The following is a 19,852-nucleotide window of genomic DNA, read 5'->3' as shown; positions in this document are numbered from 1 at the left end:
GAAGATGTTGTTTCCCACCTTCACTACCTGGGGGCGGCCCATTAGGAAGTCCAGGACCCAATTGCACAGGATGGGGTTGAGACCCAGGGCCTTCGGCTTAATGATGAGCTTGGAGGGTACTATGGTATTGAATGCTAAGCTGAAGTCAATGAACAGCATTCTTACATAGGTATTCCTCTGAGAGACTAGTCAAGAATCATATAACCTCCACCTTACCTGCCACCCTAGACCCAATTCAGTATTCAGTTTGCATACCGCCCCAACTCAAGCATAGCAAGTTTGCGGGGGAACTATACTGAACAAAAAAATAAATGCAACATGTAACAATTTCAAAGATCTTAATAAGTTACAGTTCATATAAGGAAATCAGTCAATTTAAATGAATTAGGCTAATCTATGGATTTCACATGACTGGGCATCTGCACAGCCATGGGGGGCCTGGGAGGGCAAACACCCACTCAGAATGAATTTTTCAGACGATCCCACAGGTGAAGAAGCCAGACCCACAATGCAACTGTAGTCAGGTGTCATTCTCCGGTGGCGGCGAAGTGTAACATTTATTCAACACGGCTGCATTTTTGGCATGTCAGACAAAATTATGATGCTAGCTTGCTAAAAAATATGTATATTTATAAACAAACACACATATATATATATATATATATATATATATATATATATACAGCACCAGTCAAAGGTTTGGACACATGAAATCATGTAGTAATCAAAAAAATGTTAAACAAATCTAAATATATTTTATATTTGAGATTCTTCAAAGTAGCTACCCTTTGCCGTGATGACAGCTTTGCACACTATTGGCATTATCTCAACCAGCTTTATGAGGTAGTCACCTGGAATGTGGTGTGCCTTGTTAAAAGTTAATTTGTGAAATTTCTTTCCTTCTTAATGCGTTTGAGACAATCAGTTGTGTTGTGACAAGGTAGCGGTGGTATACAGAAGATAGCCCTATTTGGAAAAAGACCAAGTCCATATTATGACAACAGCTCAAATAATCAAATAGAAACGACAGTCCATCATTACTGTAAGACATGAAGGTCAATATGGAACATTTCAAGAAGTGCAGTCGCAAAAACCATCAAGTGCTATGATGGAACTGGCTCTCATGAGGACCGCCACAGGAAAGGAAGACCCAGAGTTACCTCTGCTGCAGAGGATACGTTCATTAGAGTTACCAGCCTCAGAAATTGAAGGCCAAATAAATGCTTCACTGAGTTCAAGTAACAGACACATCTCAACCTCAACTGTTCAGAGGAGACTACTTGAATCAGGCCTTCATGGTCGAATTGCTGCAAAGAACCCACTACTAAAGGACACCAATCAGAAGAAGAGACTTGCTTGGGCCAAGAGACATGAGCAATGGACATTAGACTGGTGGAAATCTGTCCTTTGGTCTGATGAGTCCAAATGTGACAATTTTGGTTCCAACCGCCATGACTTTGTGAGAAGCAGAGTAGGTGAATGGATGATTTCTGCATGTGTGGCTCCCATCATGAAGCATGGAGGTGTGATGGTGCTTTGCTGGTGACACTTTCATGATTTAATTAGAATTCAAGGCACACTTAACCAGCATGGCTACCACAGCATTCTGCAGTGATACGCCATCCCATCTGGTTTGCGCTTAGTAGGACTATAATTTGTTTTTCAAAAGGACAATGACCCAACACACCTCCAGGCTGTGTAGTCTATTTGACCAAGAAGCAGAGTGATGGAGTGCTGCATCAGATGACTTGACCTCCACAATCACCCGACCTCAACCCAATTGAGATGGTTTGGGATAAGTTGGACCGCAGAGTAAAGGAAATGCAGCCAACAAGTGCTCAGCATATGTGGGAACTCCTTCAAGTCTGTTGGAAAAGCATTCCAGGTGAAGCAGGTTGAGAGAATGCAAAGAGTGTGCAAAGCTGTCATGGCAGTGTGGCTACTTTGAAGAATCTCAAATATATTTTGATTAGTTTAACACTTTTTTGGTTACTACATGACTTCATGTGTTATTTCATATTTTTGAAGTCTGAACTATTCGTCTACAATGTAGAAAATAGTCAAAATAAAGAAAAACCCTTGAATGCGTAAGTGTGTCAACCTTTGACAGGAACTATTGTATGTGGTGTAGGCGAATTTTAATGTTTGTGCTTTTCTTTTAACTAATTTCTGTCTTCTATTCATGTGCTGTTCTAATAACCAATTTATGTGTTCATGCAAGTGGCTGACTGTACAAATCCTCACTTATCAGTAGCTGCAATTTGGCAGTACGTCCAGACCGTGTTTTGAAAACGAATGATAGATATCGTTTCAAGGTCTCAGTTTAGAGAGAAGCCTTGTGAGGTGTTGGTCTGTCACGTGTTGTGAAACAGTATTGGTCGGTCACATGAATGAAACAAAACGGTATTGATTAATTATGCTATATCATAGCTGTATATTAGACAACTGCTGGGTCTGCCCAGGCATAGCTCCTGATTGACTTGTGTACTATTGTGCAATGAGTTGGTTGGAACCTTTCCAGCACACTGACAATAAACAATGATTCATTTAAGATTGACTTTGAGAGTCCCTGTGTAAGAATTTCCACGACAATGACATTGATTTTAGAGATGGCAAATTGGCTTAGTCTCAGAGTGAGGAGGCTATAAAACTTAGCTAGCTTCATAGACATATTTTTGGGAATTCTGAAATGTATTGGAATAAATGACCAAACTATAAAACTAGCTAGCCAGCTAGTATGGGTAACTGTAGCTAGCTACATCAATAGCTTTAGGTGGGTTGTTTTTAAGGTAAACTTTAAGATTTTCACCAAGGACATTGCGTCTCCGATCAACACTCTCCCTCGCTTGGGCAAGAGACATTTAAGGAGCACTCGGATGTGACAATGTAAAACATCATTCAAGGGCTGAGTGCTGTCTACTTTGAGATTGGACCGCAGCCATTGTGTTGTGTGACAAAACTGTACACTTGAGTGGCCTTTTGTCCCCAGCACAAGATGCACCTTGTAATGATCATGTGTTTAATCTGCTTCTTCATATCCCACACATGTCAATTGGATGGATTACCTTGGCAAAGGAGAAATGCTCACTAACAGGGATGTAAACAAATTTGTGCACAAAATTTGAGATTGAAGCTTTTTCTGTATATGGAAAATGTCTTAAGATTTTTTTATTTCAGCTCTTGAAACATGGGACTAAACTTTACATGTTGCATTTATATTTTTGTTCCGCACTAGCAAATAAAACCGGTAGCCTAGTAAAAAATGATACACCAGTTCAACGCTTATTCCTTTCTTACCACATATAATTTACTTTGACTAATGAATTATAGATCATTGTTTCTACAGTTTGTTTATCAATCTAACGGTAACTTCAAAGTATGCCTGCTTCTGGTTGTCACATTTCTTTGTTGACACTGACAGCAGTAGCATAGTGCAGACTGGTTCTCTTGCCCCCATGGCTAAGTGGGCATGCACAGACTTAGATTCTTGAAGAATTTCTGTTTTATGATTGATTCCACACCAAGCTCAGTTTTGAAGTTCTCTCTAGCACTTAAGATGCAAGTTAAAGTATTATGAACTTTATTTAAGCAGGTAAATGATTGTCATAAGTTATGTCACTGTGTGCATTGGATCTAACATGTACATAATGAAGAGAACTGAAAGTGTGTTGATACTGAAAGCAATACAGTTCAAATAAAGTAATTATCAGTCACAGCAGTTTCCAGACTATCTTTAACATTATCCCATCACCAACCAATAAAATAGAAAATATAAAGCATATATCTTGTCCCTTCGACTGCCATTTTGGTCCGAGACACCTGAAAATAAAATAGAGATATTAATACTGGTGTTCATTCAACTAGCAAAAAAACAATATTACACATATACCAGGTAATCAAACATGAATTGAAGTGAGGCCTGCCCTGTACCTCCCGACATCAATCCAGTTATTGCACTACGTGATTGGTTGAGGAGACATCAGGTCAAAATCTGAGAGATTCCTGGCAACCCAAACTCCAGCTGCAAAAAGGCCCAGGTTGACCAGTAGGTTCCTAAATAAAGACACATTAAACAATGAATTAATATAATTATTTACAACAAAATGATCTTCATGAATAACGTCACGGGAGACAATACAATTCATTATATTCATTACTTTACCGAGTTAGTTCCACGTTGACTCTTACAGTTTGTGTGTTGGGGGGTATTGTTATGGGGTTGCCCAACCCCACAACGTATCACAAAATGTGTCCCAAATATCACAAAAACATGTTCGTTCGAATTTGATGTTATGTTTGCAATGACTGCTGAGCAATTAGCTAAGGGGTGTTCATACCGGTATATCCAAGGGCAAAGCAGGCACATGTTTAGCAAGATAGCTAGCTACAATGTGAATGTTTAATCATAACTACCTTCGAAAATCATTCCTATCTGTAGCGAACCGACATGCGGTACTGATCCATTCCCCGACACCACCAGACGGTGCCCCGACAGCCTTTTTTCCAGCTCCACTCATATTAGCTTTTTAGTGTGAGTGCTTGCCTTTCTGCTAAATAACGATTTCCCAGCGAGGGGAAGGATTGACATGTAACACCAATACGGAATGCCATGAAGTTGAAACTACGGTCGCCGATAGCGGCCAAACTCAGGTCGTTCAATAATGTCTTTATCTAACATATTCATAGTAGTTTTTTGCGTTCCATAACAGAAAATGTCTGCAACACGGTACCGTCGGTTTTTGAAACTCTGCGAAGAATGGCCACGGGACGAATCAAAGAAAGGCCGTGATTTAGGAACGTTTCTAAGACAGAGAGTAGCCCTTGCCTTTCGTGAAGGTGAAAACACACAGGTAAAACGATTCCGCTTCATATGTCGTACGAGAACGCTAACCAATGTGGCTAGATAGCTTCAGGCTGAAGTTTAACTAGCGTAGGATGGTGATGATAGGGCACCCGTCCATATCAACCTTGCAGTTACAGGCTAAACAAACATGTTTAGTAATGACAATCGCAACCTTTAGAGCTATAATAAAATGTTTTTCAATATATTTTATTGAGTTGTGAGACACGACAGTCCAAACAATCATTCAGTAGCACGGAGGGACTGGTTTACTTACAAAAGGCAAAGGCATTATCTGTCATTTGAAAAGCCTTCTGCCACGGTTTGGTAAATTGAGGAATGGGGCTGAGGAAATGTAGCCTCACCTAAGATCAACATGATGGTTTTAAACATTTCTTAACTTTAAATTAGTAATTTTCACACTTATTTTGAAATTGAACTGACCATTGAACAGCATGAAATCTTACAAAGTGCCCTTATCTGTATGTGGATAGTTGCTAGATGTGGATATTGTATGGTCCCCCTATTAACTGTTCTGATCTTTCTTGACAGCTCTCGGATCCAGAGAAGTGTGATCAAATGTATGACAGCTTGGCCCGGATTAACACTAACATATACAGAGAACGAGTAAGTATTCCCTTATATCCCTATTGATATTGTATTGGCTTTAATGTAGAGACTTTCATATCATAGCATAGGTCTAACCAACCCATAGGCCCAAATCCACAGCCAGGACCACTCAGAGTGATATCTGTTCATTACTCGATACATTTGCTTCTTGCGGCAGCTATGAAAGAGCTTGGAATCAGCCAAGTGATGTCAGTCAGGTTTATCATCACCTTTATCTCCTGTAATATCTGTTCACAGTTCCCCCGCACAAGAGACACCAGTTTTACAGGTGTCACAGTGGAAGAATGTAGAATGCTATTAGCAACAGGTATGGACACAATATCTCTACATATCCATTTTCCCAAGTATATCACTTTCTTTCTTTATGCTTGCAGCTATGTGAATATGACATTGTCATCAAAAGTGAAAATGCTTCTGTATTTATTTTGAGGACATACACACGTCCCTATTTCTTTTCAATACCAAATGTTCTATTAATAGTTCATGTCTTCTACTACTGTCAGTTTTAGACACATCAATGAAAAAGCATAGACTACTATATCAGTCATGATGTTGTCTCAAAAACAACACCTGTAGTGTTAATCGGGCTAATAGCACTATCGAGTGGACTTTGAGGATACCAGCATGTTCATAGAAGCTTTTTCCTTAGAGAGGAGAAACAGACTAGCACTAGCCTGGGGGCCCTCTGGCAGACTAGACACCCGCACTCTTTCAGCAGGAGGCTGGCACCCAGACTGCAAGAGAGCCAAAACAGCAAACTGGCACACAAGCTAAAGGAACTACACCGGGTGTTCAGAAAATGCATGGTAATGGTTCTGATGTCTCTATAACCCCTCTCTTGTATCTTCCCCCTCACAGGTAGCATGCAGCAGATGGATGAAGAGAAGAAGGGCTTGTGGAAAACTCTCACAGAGCGTTTCTCCACCAAACCAGAAGATGTCACCCCTGAGAAGGTTCCTGAAAACAAGTAGCACTTGGGCTGTGTATCTTTCCTCTCCCATTCAGCCACTTTAGAAATAAAACGTTATTCTTATTTCTTTGGATCTCTTGTCATTTAAGCAGGGCCATTGTATCATACAGAAGAAATGATGGGGCATATAAAGTATGACATTTTTTAATGTGAACAACATAATAGGCAAATGTAAATCAAATCTGATATACTTAAGGCTTTGCTGGCATGTACTTTCCTTGTAATAAGACAAGGAAATATCAGTATAATACAAAGCCATGGTAAGTTTCTTCAACAGAAATATTGGAATAAATTAAAGGGCATTGAAAAACATTTCTTAAATCTTGCAAAAGCCAAGCCCCAATTTCTTCATTGGCGATTAGGTTATGAGAGAAACCTTTATTTTATGTAAAAAAGCAAAAATGCAGTAGCACATCATCATTATACAAATTGTTTGGCCAATGGAGCTGGAACCAAGTACAGAAAATACCGTGTTGCCTACTCCTCCTTTTCATCCTCATCCGGGTTATCTCTCCATATGCAGTAGTTAAGGGAGGTGGCCAGGCACAGCCATGCAAGGTAGGGTGTCAGGAGCAGGCTGGCCGTGCGATTGACGGGATACCAGGATACCATGGTGGCTCCAACAGCACCAGTCAACATCACTATCTCTATGAGTGCCTGGGGGAGAGAGGACACAACATTGATCATATCGCACTCACGGCAGCAGAATGGAGGTGGTTTTTACAATGGAATGTGTCTATGGATCACCTATTGGAAAAAATTATATTCAGAGAAATTTTGAGTGTACTGCTCCTCATTATCTCAACCTGAAGCCATGAGTCCTTTTGACCAGCCCACAACCATGTGCATTATCTGAGAGCTCACCATTTTCAACTTGTGTGCTCCAAAGAAGATCGGAGTCCAGGCCCAGTTGAGAGCCAGCTGCAACCCATAGAATCCCAAAGGTACCACAGCATCCTCAGTGAAACCCCCACACTCCTTCCACACCAGGTAGGAGCCATACCTATCAGGGTGATCATCAATGATAAAATGCATGTTAGTTCCATATTTCATGATTCATAAAAATAAAATAGTGGTAAAATGCTTTTCTGCCTCCCGGGTGGTTAAGGGCGCTGTACTGCAGCGCCAGCTGTGCCATCAGAGTCCCTGGGTTCGCGCCCAGGCTCTGTCGTAACCGGCTGCGACGCACAATTGGCCTAGCGTCGCCCGGGTTAGGGAGGGCTTGGTCGGTAGGGGTGTCCTTGTCTCATCGCGCACCAGTGACTCCTGTGGCGGGCTGGGCGCAGTGTGCGCTAACCAAGGTGGCCAGGTGCACGTTGTTTCCTCCGGCGCATTGGTGCGGCTGGCTTCCGGGTTGGATGCGCGCTGTGTTAAGAAGCAGTGCGGCTTGGTTGGGTTGTGTATCGGAGGACGCATGACTTTCAACCTTCGTCTCTCCCGAGCACGTACGGGAGTTGTAGCGATGAGACAAGATAGTAGCTACTACAACAATTGGATACCATGAAATTGGGGAGAAAAAGTGGTAAAAAATAAATAAAAAAAACATTTGTAAAAAAAAGTAAAATGCTTTTCTGAATGAAGTGCATGAAGCTGATTTCCACCACATTCAGTTGGGAAACAGCAAACATTATGTAGAATCTAGATAGGTGTACAGTACCATATTGGTTGCAATTCAAATCTGATAATGGAAGGGGTTTAGAGGATTGTTTTCAAACTGGCAGAGTATGCTGTCTCTCACTCACCCCATGCCTGTGTAGAGGGTGGTCCACACTATTGGGAACGCAGCATTATTTGGACGCCATGACGGCTTGTTGAGAGTGGTGTACCAGGTTTTCACCTGCTTGCGTGTCACGTAGCCTCCATAGAGCCCCCCTAGATGAGGTAGGGCAGTCAAACCAAGCATAGGCAGCCACGACATGTCTGGAGAAGAGAGGGTACTGCCTGTTAATGATTAGTTAATTACATTGGTTAAACCTGTTCATTATTATTCTGTAGAATTCATTACACTTGTAGGCTATAATTTGATGGGATGGGACACACTCCTTTCAAGGCATTTTGCTCAGTGGGCGTGGGTTTCAAAGTGCAAGTACTGTCTGATGCGCGTCCACGTTCCAACGAGAACCCTCTGCCTGTTGTCTCGGTATCAGTCGTTTTAGCTAACATTACTTACACCACAGGTTTTCCAGTCCTTTCCCCTCCTGTCATTTGCCAAAGTTATTTCTGGCCATTAACATTTTTTTATTAACCTTTATTTAACTAGGCAAGTCGGTTAAGAACAAATTCTTATTTACAATAACAGGTCTTGTGCCGAAAATCTCTCCCTGCCAGAATCCCCCCCTTCACCTAAACGCGCACGCACTCAATTCTTCATTGCTGCGTATTGCTCGCTAGTTGAGATTTCTGCCCTTCATCCCGTTGTCAGTTTAGCCTACATTTCACTGATCTTAGCAGAAAGCATTTTTTATGTGTCCTTTGATCGCGGGGGAGGCACTAGTAATTTCTCATCTCTCCCATGTCTTATTCGACTAGTAGTTGTTCTGAAATGTGTATTGCTTGCCTACATTTTACTCCCTCTGTTTAATATAACACACATTAAATCATTATTAATTTCGGTTGCCTCCCCCCAGTTTGTTCTATAGAAAGTATTTGACTGTACAAATAGAAAATGCTTTCTGCTACTAAGATCAGAGAAATAAAGGCTAAATTGACAACAACTGCGTATGACACGGAGTAGGCTACAGGGAGTGGAATGAAGTAGCTGAAAAGAGACGGCAACCAGGCTACTCCGCCTGAGAGCTCATAAATAAATTAAACTATGGTGGGTTTATAGTTTACATTTGCACTTTCATATTAGTGACGTTACATCGTTTTGCTTTATTTGAACTAACGATAGCTAGCTACCTAGTGGCTGGGACAGTTTTCCTGAAAGTGAACGATGTGTAACGCCAAGTGTTGCTTGCTAGCCAACCAATAACGTCAATATGCCGCTATCAATCCAATCTAGCTACTAATTTTAGCAGAATTAATTATGAAACTGATCATGACTAGATATAATCTAATTTCACTGCCATGTGTTAGTCAACATGCAATAATACCTGTGGACTACTGTCAATCACTGAGATGCATTGCTAGCTTCATTAAAATCGGTTAATCTGATGCATTTTGTTGTCCTTTGTTTTATTTATTTGTTCGAAAGCCTAACATGAGGCAAACTACCATGTAATCCTGGAGTGGAGGCATACACACCCAGTCTCACAACCTAGGGCGCGTTCGCAAATACACTGAGTGTGCCAGAGTTGCAAGATAACTGAGGAATTTACGAACGCTTAACACCAGTTGAATATGGCAGGTGCCAGTAAACATCGGCAAAAAGCGTAATTAAATAATTGACCACATAACAATTACAGTCACCAACACTCTGGCTAATATGAAAACAGCCTAACCAGCTCTGCTAGGGCGAGTAAAATGGTCAAAGTGAGTTTTTTTGTCTGGAAGTAGCTAGCTAACTAACCTACCGTAACCTGTTAGCTTGGTTGCTTGACTGCCTTTGTCTTTTCAAATTTAGAGCGTTCTGACCTTACAATCTGACAATGCTCTGAACTGGCAAAGGGCCAGAGTTCACTGGCACTTCAGAATGAATTTACGAACACAACCTTGAGTTGTGTTCAAATAACCATACTAACATACTGCAACGACCCTTGGTTTAAAAGAGCGGATATTGACTCTGCCGCTTGAGAATGCTTTTGGGGCACAATCGACAGCGCGCTGGACTTCGGGCTAGGTCGAGACCTGCTTCTTGCCTGTTTCATTACAATACTGTATACTCCATAATGAGTATATACTGTAATGAAGCAGCAGGAACAGTATACATTAATTTTAGTATACTGTAAATGAACAGTATCATTTCAGTTGAACATTCATTACTCTGCGTTCTGGTACACTCAGACGAGAGTGCTCTGAAATAACGTTAGATAGCCAGAGTGAATTTAGAAATGACACGAATGTCCATTGAGATCGCTCGTCTATACCATTTAGCTAAACTAAGAATGACGGGAATAATTAAGTCAATAAACGTTGGGTAGTTAGCCTATAGTTAATATACTGGCACGTTTTATGCATAAGTGGCCAAGTAACATTTTCATTAGCATTTGTCATAAGTTAAAGCACTGAACTTGAACTCGCTCTCGTTGTACTCGGGCTGCATATTTTCCGCCATTTTCTTCAAATCTGAAAACGAGGTGAAGTCACGCCCATTTCCTGAAGAATTGCATTATGGGCCGTAAATTATTAGCGTCCTCTGCGTGAAAACTTCATATTTTGGCGAATTTAGTACGACATCCGGGAACTTTTGGCATACTAACTAAATCCATAATATGACCAATAAGCATGCTATATACTAAATTCACTTAACAAATAGTATGGTTAGTGTGGGTAGTATATGAGTATTCAAACACAGCTCTAGTCTCATTAGGATTACTTAGCGTAAATTATCAACTTAAAAAAATGTGAAATTCGAATACTAAATAATTTAGTTAGCTTCTTTCTTTGTCTGCATGAAATAGCAAACATTCAGCGATTACATTGGTTTACTTCATCTTTGTAGCACCCTGATGAAACAGCAACATCCATTACTATAGTTCCGTTTAGCCAACCTGCTCTCTATTACTGCTTTTCGACTGTAACACCAGTGTTACACTAGTCTATACACCCTGATGTTATAAATTGTGTTTCCATAGCTATGACTGACAGTGGGGACTTGTGAAGAGAGAATCAACTATCTCTGCATAATCAAAACAGTTGCTTTGTGAGACGGTGTTAACCTTAAAATGTGTACTGTAAACCCATGTTCATAGTTAGCCATTGTTTTGTTAATGTCTTCCGGAAAACCCCGGCGGCCTTGCCTTGGCCCCAAGTTAAAGCAGGTCCGCTGGAGTCATGGCCCAGTGAGACACAGGTGCTGGCCCGCGTAGATGGTAACACTACAGTCTGAGCCTTTTGGGTTAAACACTGGGGTAAAGCCTCATTGTACATGCACAGTGTGTTGAATAGTTTCCAAGATCCAGACATGAGTAAGGCTTGTTCTCAACACTGTGCACGCATATGTGCGCTGATATCTATAGCAAAAGTGTGTCCCATAATTTGATGTGCCTATTGCAACTTCAGAATTAAAATGACAGTTCAAACGGCTGAACTCTAAATGGTATAATACATTACAAATATTGAATAATTGCTAATAGCCTATAGGCCTGCATGTATAATTTATAAACTACAAACACTTTCCTGGAAACTAGTTTAGAGTAGGCCTATGTCAATTGCAAGTCCATTTCCCTTTTAGGACCTAAAACAAAACGGTCATTCAATCACATGATGTAAAAGGGCCGTGCGCATTCACTTCTCCTGGCAACACATCAACAAAGTTATAGTAGGCAAAAGGCTAGGCATATTAGGACAATTTCACTGAAAAATAAATGGCATTATCAAGCTATATATGTTTCGTTTTAAATAAACACATGACACATAACGTAAATGCTTTACAAAGATCCCATTAATGCATCAGAAGAGGAAATTAGACACATTTATAAAATACCAAACCATACTAGCTACATTCTCCACTCTGTTCTTATGATTATTGAACCTTATGGTTCATTTGCAACTTTGTAACAACTAACAAGTTAAATTGCAACATTGTCAAACTTGTGTCAATCGAATGTAACAATGCAGTCTTCTTACCTGCTTACCTGTTAGATAGATGAGTGCGATAGTTCGAGGATGTTGTTAAACGGAGCTTGGTAGGCTACGGTTCGGGAAAGGTGAAATGAATAAATGAAATGGTGGCCTGACACCACCTTTCTAAAACATTCTGAAAAACGAAGATAAAGTGTTTCTCTCAAGGATCGGGTTCTCTTATCATGCAGTTCTTGTTTAGGAGGACACTCCCAATGTGTTACAAAACCCTTCTATAACCACTAGTATGCTGCTAACAGCACAAACGATGAACTACATTCGTATGGTAATGTCCGCATTTAAAAAAATTCCAATGTGGATAATTCATTCAAAATATATTTAACAATGGCCAACAAGAAAAGGCAATAAGTAATTTATGAAGAAAAATATATATATTTTTTAATGACCAATAATGAAAATGTACAATATTGACACAGGTATGTTGAGAATATTGGTCTGGAGAGATAACTTGCCTTTCTACATGTCTACGCTAAAGTATGGTGGAAAATTATCCTTAGGGTCTTTACTAACCAAATATGGTTAGGTTTTTGAGGGGGACTATCTCACACAGCCTTCTGCTGGATTTCACTCCGCCCCTCCATAGCCCCCAATGCAATACACTGTAATACTAGACTGTACGTGGGATAGATTTTGGCTTGTAGAGATAACTTTTCTACCTGTCTCAACTAAAGTGGGGTGGAAAATACTCAGTACGGTCTCTGCTAACCAAATATGTGAAGTTTTGGAGGGGGGCTGTGTCGTACATATCCAGCAGCACTTTGTTGACCACCCTCTCTACTCTAGCTCACCCCCCCCCCCCCCCCCCTTTAATCAGACTAATGGTTGGTATTTACAGATGCTGAATAAATTTACGAATCCAATGGTACAACCCAGAAGTCTGTAGCTCAAACACACAGTTTTAAAGGGGGTTGAAGTCCAAAATGCAACAGCATCACAGTGGGACTCATTGGGCTAACGTGGGGTGGAAAATACTCAGTAGTCTCTGCTAACCAAATATGTTTCGTTTTTGAGGGGGACTGTGTCGCATGGCCTGCTGCTGGCTTTTTACTCCGCCCCTTCATATCCCCAATTGCAATACATTGTAATAGTGTAGGCCCTCATTGTAACTAAGAATTTGTTCTTATTAACTGACCTGCCTAGTTAAATAAAGGTTAAATAAGTAAAACATGACTGTACATGGGGTACATATTGGGTTGTAGAGTAACAGTTACCCAGGTACTTGGGAAAAACGGCCCTTTTCTAAAAACAACATTTCACTAAATAACAAAAAAGTGTAAACTGTAGCCACTTATTTCCCTTCATAATTTGTTTGCCTATGTATGTCCATCATCCACATAATTTAAAAAAAAATAAAAAACATTGCTTTTTGTGTCAGCAATTGGACATTGTTCTTAGGGGGATAGCTACCCCACGTAATCCTACCAGTATTTGTGTAAACTTTCAAAATAGGTCAATTTATCCATTTATTTTTTCAAAGGTGGTTGCAGTGCTGTCAAAAACAGTTGTACTGCACTATAGTGCTAAAAAGCCCCGGATATTTTTGCAGGGGGACTCTTATTTAGAAAATACATTATCGACGATCGTGCTGTAGCATAATATCCTGCTGCTAAGAGAACGGTAATTCAATAACCTCTACCAGTCGTTCTATTGAGTAGAATCAATGCTGCGCAGAAGCTGCGCAAGCGTTCACTTTTTTTAAAAGCCATACTCTGGAAGGTGTGGATACCATACCATCATCACAGAGTTGGCCTGGGGCCCATCAACAAAAACACTAACAATGAAGTAAATACATATATGTAAGCTATTTGTTACGTGTGAATTGTGCTGTTTTGTGTTTTTTTATTTAATCAGAATGCCACATGGTCTATCTAGGGGCGATAGTCATTCTATTCTATTCTACTTATATTCTATTACATTCTATTATATTTCATACATCACACCCAGATACAGTTGAAGTTGGAAGTTTACCTACACTTAGGTTGGAGTCATTAAAACTCGTTTTTCAACCACTCCCCAAATGTCTTGTCAACAACAAATAGTTTTGGCAAGTCGGTTAGGACATCTACTTTGTGCATGACACAATACATGTTTCCAACAATTGTCTACAGACAGATTATTTCACTTATAATTCACTGTATCACAATTCCAGTGGGTCTGAAGTTTACATACACTAAATTGACTGTGCCTTTAAATAACTTGGAAGATTCCAGAAAATGATGTCATGGCTTTAGAAGTTTCTGATAGGCTAATTGACAACATTTGAGTCAATTGGAGGGGTACCTGTGGATGTATTTCAAGGCCTACCTTAAAACTCAGTGCCTCTTTGCTTGTAATCATGGGAAAATCCAAATAAATCAGCCAAGACTTCAGAAGAAAATTGTGGACCTCCACAAGTCTGGTTCATCATTGGGAGCAATTTCCAAACACCTGAAGGTACCACGTTTATCTGTACAAACAATAGTACGCTAGTATAAACACCATAGGACCATGTAGCCATCCTACCGCTCAGGAAGGAGACACGTTCTGTCTCCTAGAGATGAACATACTTTGGTGCGAAAAGTGCAAATCAATCCCAGAACATCAGCAAAGGACCTTGTGAAGATGATGGAGGAAACAGGTACAAAAGTATCTATATCCACAGTAAAGGAGTCCTATATCGTCATAACCTGAAAGGCCGCTCAGCAAGGAAGAAGCCACTGCTCCAAAACTGCCATAAAAAAGCCAGACTATGGTTTACAACTGCACATGGGGACAAAGATTGAACTTTTTGGAGAAATATCCTCTGGTCTGATGAAACAAAAATAGAACTGTTTGGCAATAATGACCATTGTTATGTTTGGAGGAAAAGGGGGAGGCTTGCAAGCTGAAGAACACCATCCAAACCGTGAAGCACGGGGGTGGCAGCATCATGTTGTGGGGGTCCTTTGCTGCAGGAGGGACTGGTGCACTTCACAAAATAGATGGCATCATGAGGGAGGAAAATTATGTGGATATATTGAAGCAACATCTCAAGACATCATTCAGGAAGTTAAAGCTTGGTCGCAAATGGGTTTTCCAAATGGACAATGACCCCGAGCATACTTCCAAAGTTGTTGCAAAATGGCTTAATGACAACGAAGTCAAGTTATTGGAGTGGCCATCACAAAGCCCTGACCTCAACACAATTGAAGATTTGTTGGCAGAACTGAAAAAGCATGTGCGAGCAAGGAGGCCTAGAAACATCATTCGGTTACACCAGCTATGTCAGGAGGAATGTGCCAAAATTCACCCAACTTATTGTGGGAAGCTTGTGGAAGGCTACCCGAAACGTTTGGCCCAAGTTAAACAATTTAAAGGCAATGCTACCAAATACTAATTGAGTGTATGTAAACTCGGCCCCAGTGATGTGCTGGGCCGTACACACTACCCTCTGTAGCGCATTGCAGTCGGATGCCGAGCAGTTGCCATACCAAGAGGTGATGCAATCAGTCAGGATGATCTCGATGGTGCAGCTGTAGAACAGATGTGAGTGCTACGGGGAAGTAGTCATTGAGGCAGGTTACCTTGGCGTTCTTGGTCACAGGGACTATGGTGGTCTGCTTGAAACATTTAGGTATTAGAAACTGGGTAAGGGAGAGGTTGGAAGCGTCAGTGAAGACACATGCCAGCTGGTCAGCGCATGTTCTGAGTACACGTCCTGGTAATCCGTCTGGCCCTGCAGCCTTTTGAATGTTAACCTGTTTTAAGGTCTTACATCGGCTACCGAGAGCATGATCACACAGTCGTCCGGAAATCCTGGTGCTCTCATGCTTGCCTCAATGCGAGCATTGAAGGCATACAGTGCCTTGCGAAATTATTCGGCCCCCTTGAACTTTGCGACCTTTTCCACATTTCAGGCTTCAAACATAAAGATATAAAACTGTATTTTTTTGTGAAGAATCAACAACAAGTGGGACACAATCATGAAGTGGAACGACATTTATTGGATATTTCAAACTTTTTTAACAAATCAAAAACTGAAAAATTGGGCGTGCAAAATTATTCAGACCCTTTTACTTTCAGTGCAGCAAACTCTCTCCAGAAGTTCAGTGAGGATCTCTGAATGATCCAATGTTGACCTAAATGACTAATGATGATAAATACAATCCACCTGTGTGTAATCAAGTCTCCGTATAAATGCACCTGCACTGTGATAGTCTCAGAGGTCCGTTAAAAGCGCAGAGAGCATCATGAAGAACAAGGAACACACCAGGCAGGTCCGAGATACTGTTGTGAAGAAGTTTAAAGACGGATTTGGATACAAAAAGATTTCCCAAGCTTTGAACATCCCAAGGAGCACTCTGCAAGCGATAATATTGAAATGGAAGGAGTATCAGACCACTGCAAATCTACCAAGACCTGGCCGTCCCTCTAAACTTTCAGCTCATACAAGGAGAAGACTGATCAGAGATGCAGCCAAGAGGCCCATGATCACTCTGGATGAACTGCAGAGATCTACAGCTGAGGTGGGAGACTCTGTCCATAGGACAATAATCAGTCGTATATTGCACAAATCTGGCCTTTATGGAAGAGTGGCAAGAAGAAAGCCATTTCTTAAAGATATCCATAAAAAGTGTTGTTTAAAGTTTGCCACAAGCCACCTGGGAGACACACCAAACATGTGGAAGAAGGTGCTCTGGTCAGATTGTTAGGAAATTCTGATTAATATGACTGAACAAATCATTTTAAATGGAACTGTAAGTAAACTTATACTCTGTTATATTATATTTGATTAACAGTATGAGTTCATAAGAAGGAATTGTGGGACAGGAGAAAGGAGTAATAAAATCATTCCAACTGGGCAGGAACAAATGGGTTGTGGACTGTGTAAACACATAAGGTCGTTAGCCTATGGTTGACCCAACCTGAAACTTAGCTCTGGGGTTTTTAGATTAGGCAGTGAGTGCATTCCTAGGGTTTCTGTTAATTAAAACTGTCAGTTCAGTGGTGATCGATAATGTTGAGGGGTCAAAGGTTATCTGGGAGTGTGTTAGTAAGTTAGAATGAACTTTTCACTTTACTTTGTCCCGGTCGACAGGAGGGGGTTCGGGTTAAGGCAGTGAAATGACGTCATGATCTGTATTTAAACTGATGCAATGTGTTCGAGTGGGAGCGCGCTCCGAGAATAAATTATATTACCTATTATTTAAAGACTGGTCTGCGTCTATTTTATGCAAACAAGGAATCTTACAAATTCTCATAAAATAGATGAAGTGCTTTCAATTGATGAAAGCCCATTGGCATAATTAAATTATACTAACACAGATGAAACCAAAATTGAACTTTTTGGCAACAATGCAACACGTTATGTAAAAGCAACACAGCTCATCACCCTGAACACACCATCCCCACTGTCAAACATGGTGGTGGCAGCATCATGGTTTGGGCCTGCTTTTCTTCAGCAGGGACAGGGAAGATGGTTAAAATTGATGGGAAGATGGATGGAGCCAAATACAGGACCCTTCTGGAAGAAAACCTGATGGAGTCTGCAAAAGACCTGAGACCTGGACGGAGATTTGTCTTCCAACAAGACAATGATCCAAAACATAAAGCAAAATCTACAATGGAATGGTTCAAAAATAAACATATCCAGGTGTTAGAATGGCCAAGTCAAAGTCCAGACCTGAATCCAATCGAGAATCTGTGGAAAGAACTGAAAACTGCTGTTCACAAAGGCTCTCCATCCAACCTCACTGAGCTCGAGCTGTTTTGCAAGGAGGAATGGGAAAAAATGTCAGTCTCTCGATGTGCAAAACTGATAGAGACATACCCCAAGCGACTTACAGCTGTAATCGCAGCAAAAGGTGGCGCTACAAAGTATTAACTTAAGGGGGCTGAATAATTTTGCACGCCCAATTTTTCTGTTTTTGATTTGTTAAAAAAGTTTGAAATATCCAATAAATGTCGTTCCACTTCATGATTGTGTCCCACTTGTTGTTGATTCTTCACAAAAAAATACAGTTTTATATCTTTATGTTTGAAGCCTGAAATGTGGCAAAAGGTCGCAAAGTTCAAGGGGGCCGAATACTTTCGCAAGGCACTGTATAACTCGTCTGGTAGGCTTGTGTCACTGGGCAGCTCGTGGCTGGGTTTCCCTTTATGATCCATGATAGTTTGCAAGCCCTGCCACATCTGACGAGCGCCAGAGCCGGTGTAGTAGGATTCGATCTTAGTCTTGTATTGACGCTTTTCCTGTTTGAAGGTTCATCAGAGGGCGTAGCAGGATTTCCTATAAGCATCCAAATTAGTGTCCCGCTCCTTGAAAGTGGCAGCTCTAGCCTTCAGCTCAGTGCAGATGTTGCCTGTAATCCATGGCTTCTGGTTCGTATATGTCCAGTACAAGTCAAAAGTTTGGACACACCTACTCATTCAAGGGTTTTTCTTAATGTTTTACTATTTTCTACATTGTAGAATAATAGTGAAGACATCAAAACTATGAAATAACACATATGGAATCATGTAGTGACCAAAAAAGTGTTAAACTAATCAAAATACATTTTATACTTGAGATTCTTCAAAGGAGCCACCCTTTGCCTTGATGATAGCTTTGCACACTCTTGGCATTCTCTCAACTAGCTTCCCCCTGGAATGCTTTTCCAACAGTCTTCAAGGAGTTCCCACATATGCTTAGCACTTTTGCCTGATTTTCCTTCACTCTGTGGTCCAACTCATCCCAAACCATCTCAATTGGTTAGAGGTTGGGTGATTGTGGAGGCCTGGTCATCTGATGCAGCACTCCATCACTCTCCTTCTTTGTCAAATAGCCATTACACAGCCTGGAGGTGCGATGGGTCATTGCCCTGTTGAAAAACAAATGATAGTCCCACTAAGCGCCAACCAGATGGGTAGGATATTGCTGCAGAATGCAGTGGTAGCCATGCTGATTAAGTGTACTTTGAATTCTAAATAAATCACAGACCGTGTCGGCAGCAAAGCACCCCCACACGATCACACCTCCTCCTCCATGCTTCACGGTGGGAACTACACATGCAGAGATCATCCATTCACCTCTCAAATTTGGACTCATCAGACCAAAGGACAGATTTCCAACGTACTAATGTCCATTGCTCATGTTTCTTGGTCCAAGTAAGTCTCTTCTTCTTGTTAGTATCCTTTAGTAGTGGTTTCTTTGCAGCAATTTGACCATGAATGCCTGATTCATGCAGTTTCCGCTGAACAGTTGATGTTGAACAGTTGTGTCTGTGACTTGAACTCTGTGAAGCATTTATTTGGGCTAAAATTTCTGAGGCTGGTAATACTAATGAACTTATCCTGTGCAGTAGATGTAACTCCGAGTCCTCCATTCCTGTGGCGGTCCTCATGAGAACCAGTTTCATCATAGGGCTTGATCGTTTTTTGCGACTGTACTTGAAGAAACGTTCAAAGTTCTTGAAATGTTCCGGATTGACTGACCTTCATGTCTTAAAATAATGATGGACTGTCATTTCTCTTTGCTTGCTTATTTGAGCTGTTCTTGCCATAATATGGACTTGGTATTTTGCCAAATAGGGCTATCTTCTGTATAACATCCCTACTTTGTCACAACACAACTGATTCGCTCAAACACATTAATAAGAAGGAAATAAATTCCACATATTAACTTCTAACAAGGCACAACTGTTGATTGAAATGCATTTCAGGTGACTACC

The 19,852-nt window shown here is 40.9% G+C and overlaps 3 protein-coding genes across 5 annotated transcripts; 1 reads left to right on the top strand and 2 right to left on the bottom strand.

Moving 5' to 3' along the window:
- Window positions 1-3,316: 3,316 nt before the first annotated feature.
- Window positions 3,317-4,624, bottom strand: tomm6 (translocase of outer mitochondrial membrane 6 homolog (yeast)). Its single transcript, XM_020486901.2, has 3 exons — window positions 4,414-4,624; window positions 3,931-4,053; window positions 3,317-3,819 (listed from the first exon to the last, which is right to left on the bottom strand). Exons 1-2 carry the CDS (start codon window positions 4,515-4,517, stop codon window positions 3,957-3,959), a joined length of 201 nt encoding a protein of 66 aa, XP_020342490.1. The 5' UTR covers window positions 4,518-4,624; the 3' UTR covers window positions 3,317-3,819; window positions 3,931-3,956.
- On the top strand, window positions 4,622-6,503 carry uqcc2 (ubiquinol-cytochrome c reductase complex assembly factor 2). The gene is made up of 4 exons (XM_020486898.2): window positions 4,622-4,850; window positions 5,393-5,467; window positions 5,708-5,777; window positions 6,329-6,503. The coding sequence occupies exons 1-4, from the start codon at window positions 4,713-4,715 to the stop codon at window positions 6,439-6,441; spliced, it is 396 nt and encodes a 131-aa protein (XP_020342487.1). The 5' UTR covers window positions 4,622-4,712; the 3' UTR covers window positions 6,442-6,503.
- A 65-nt stretch (window positions 6,504-6,568) lies between these two features.
- Window positions 6,569-12,684, bottom strand: tspo (translocator protein). 3 transcript variants are annotated; one of them, XM_020486881.2, is made up of 4 exons: window positions 12,179-12,684; window positions 8,183-8,360; window positions 7,305-7,443; window positions 6,569-7,097 (listed from the first exon to the last, which is right to left on the bottom strand). In XM_020486881.2, exons 2-4 carry the CDS (start codon window positions 8,356-8,358, stop codon window positions 6,918-6,920), a joined length of 495 nt encoding a protein of 164 aa, XP_020342470.1. In that variant the 5' UTR covers window positions 8,359-8,360; window positions 12,179-12,684; the 3' UTR covers window positions 6,569-6,917. The 3 variants fall into 3 exon arrangements, with proteins under 3 accessions (XP_020342470.1, XP_020342476.1, XP_020342483.1); XM_020486887.2 differs by having other exon boundaries at window positions 12,171-12,447; XM_020486894.2 differs by lacking the exon at window positions 12,179-12,684 and adding an exon at window positions 9,956-10,161.
- Between the last annotated feature and the right edge of the window lie 7,168 nt (window positions 12,685-19,852).

The sequence above is a fragment of the Oncorhynchus kisutch genome, linkage group LG1 (assembly GCF_002021735.2).
Source record: "Oncorhynchus kisutch isolate 150728-3 linkage group LG1, Okis_V2, whole genome shotgun sequence".
Taxonomy (NCBI): Eukaryota; Metazoa; Chordata; class Actinopteri; order Salmoniformes; family Salmonidae; genus Oncorhynchus; species Oncorhynchus kisutch.
The sequence above is the reverse complement of the archived record's forward strand: the minus strand, read 5'-3'. Positions and strand labels throughout refer to the sequence as shown.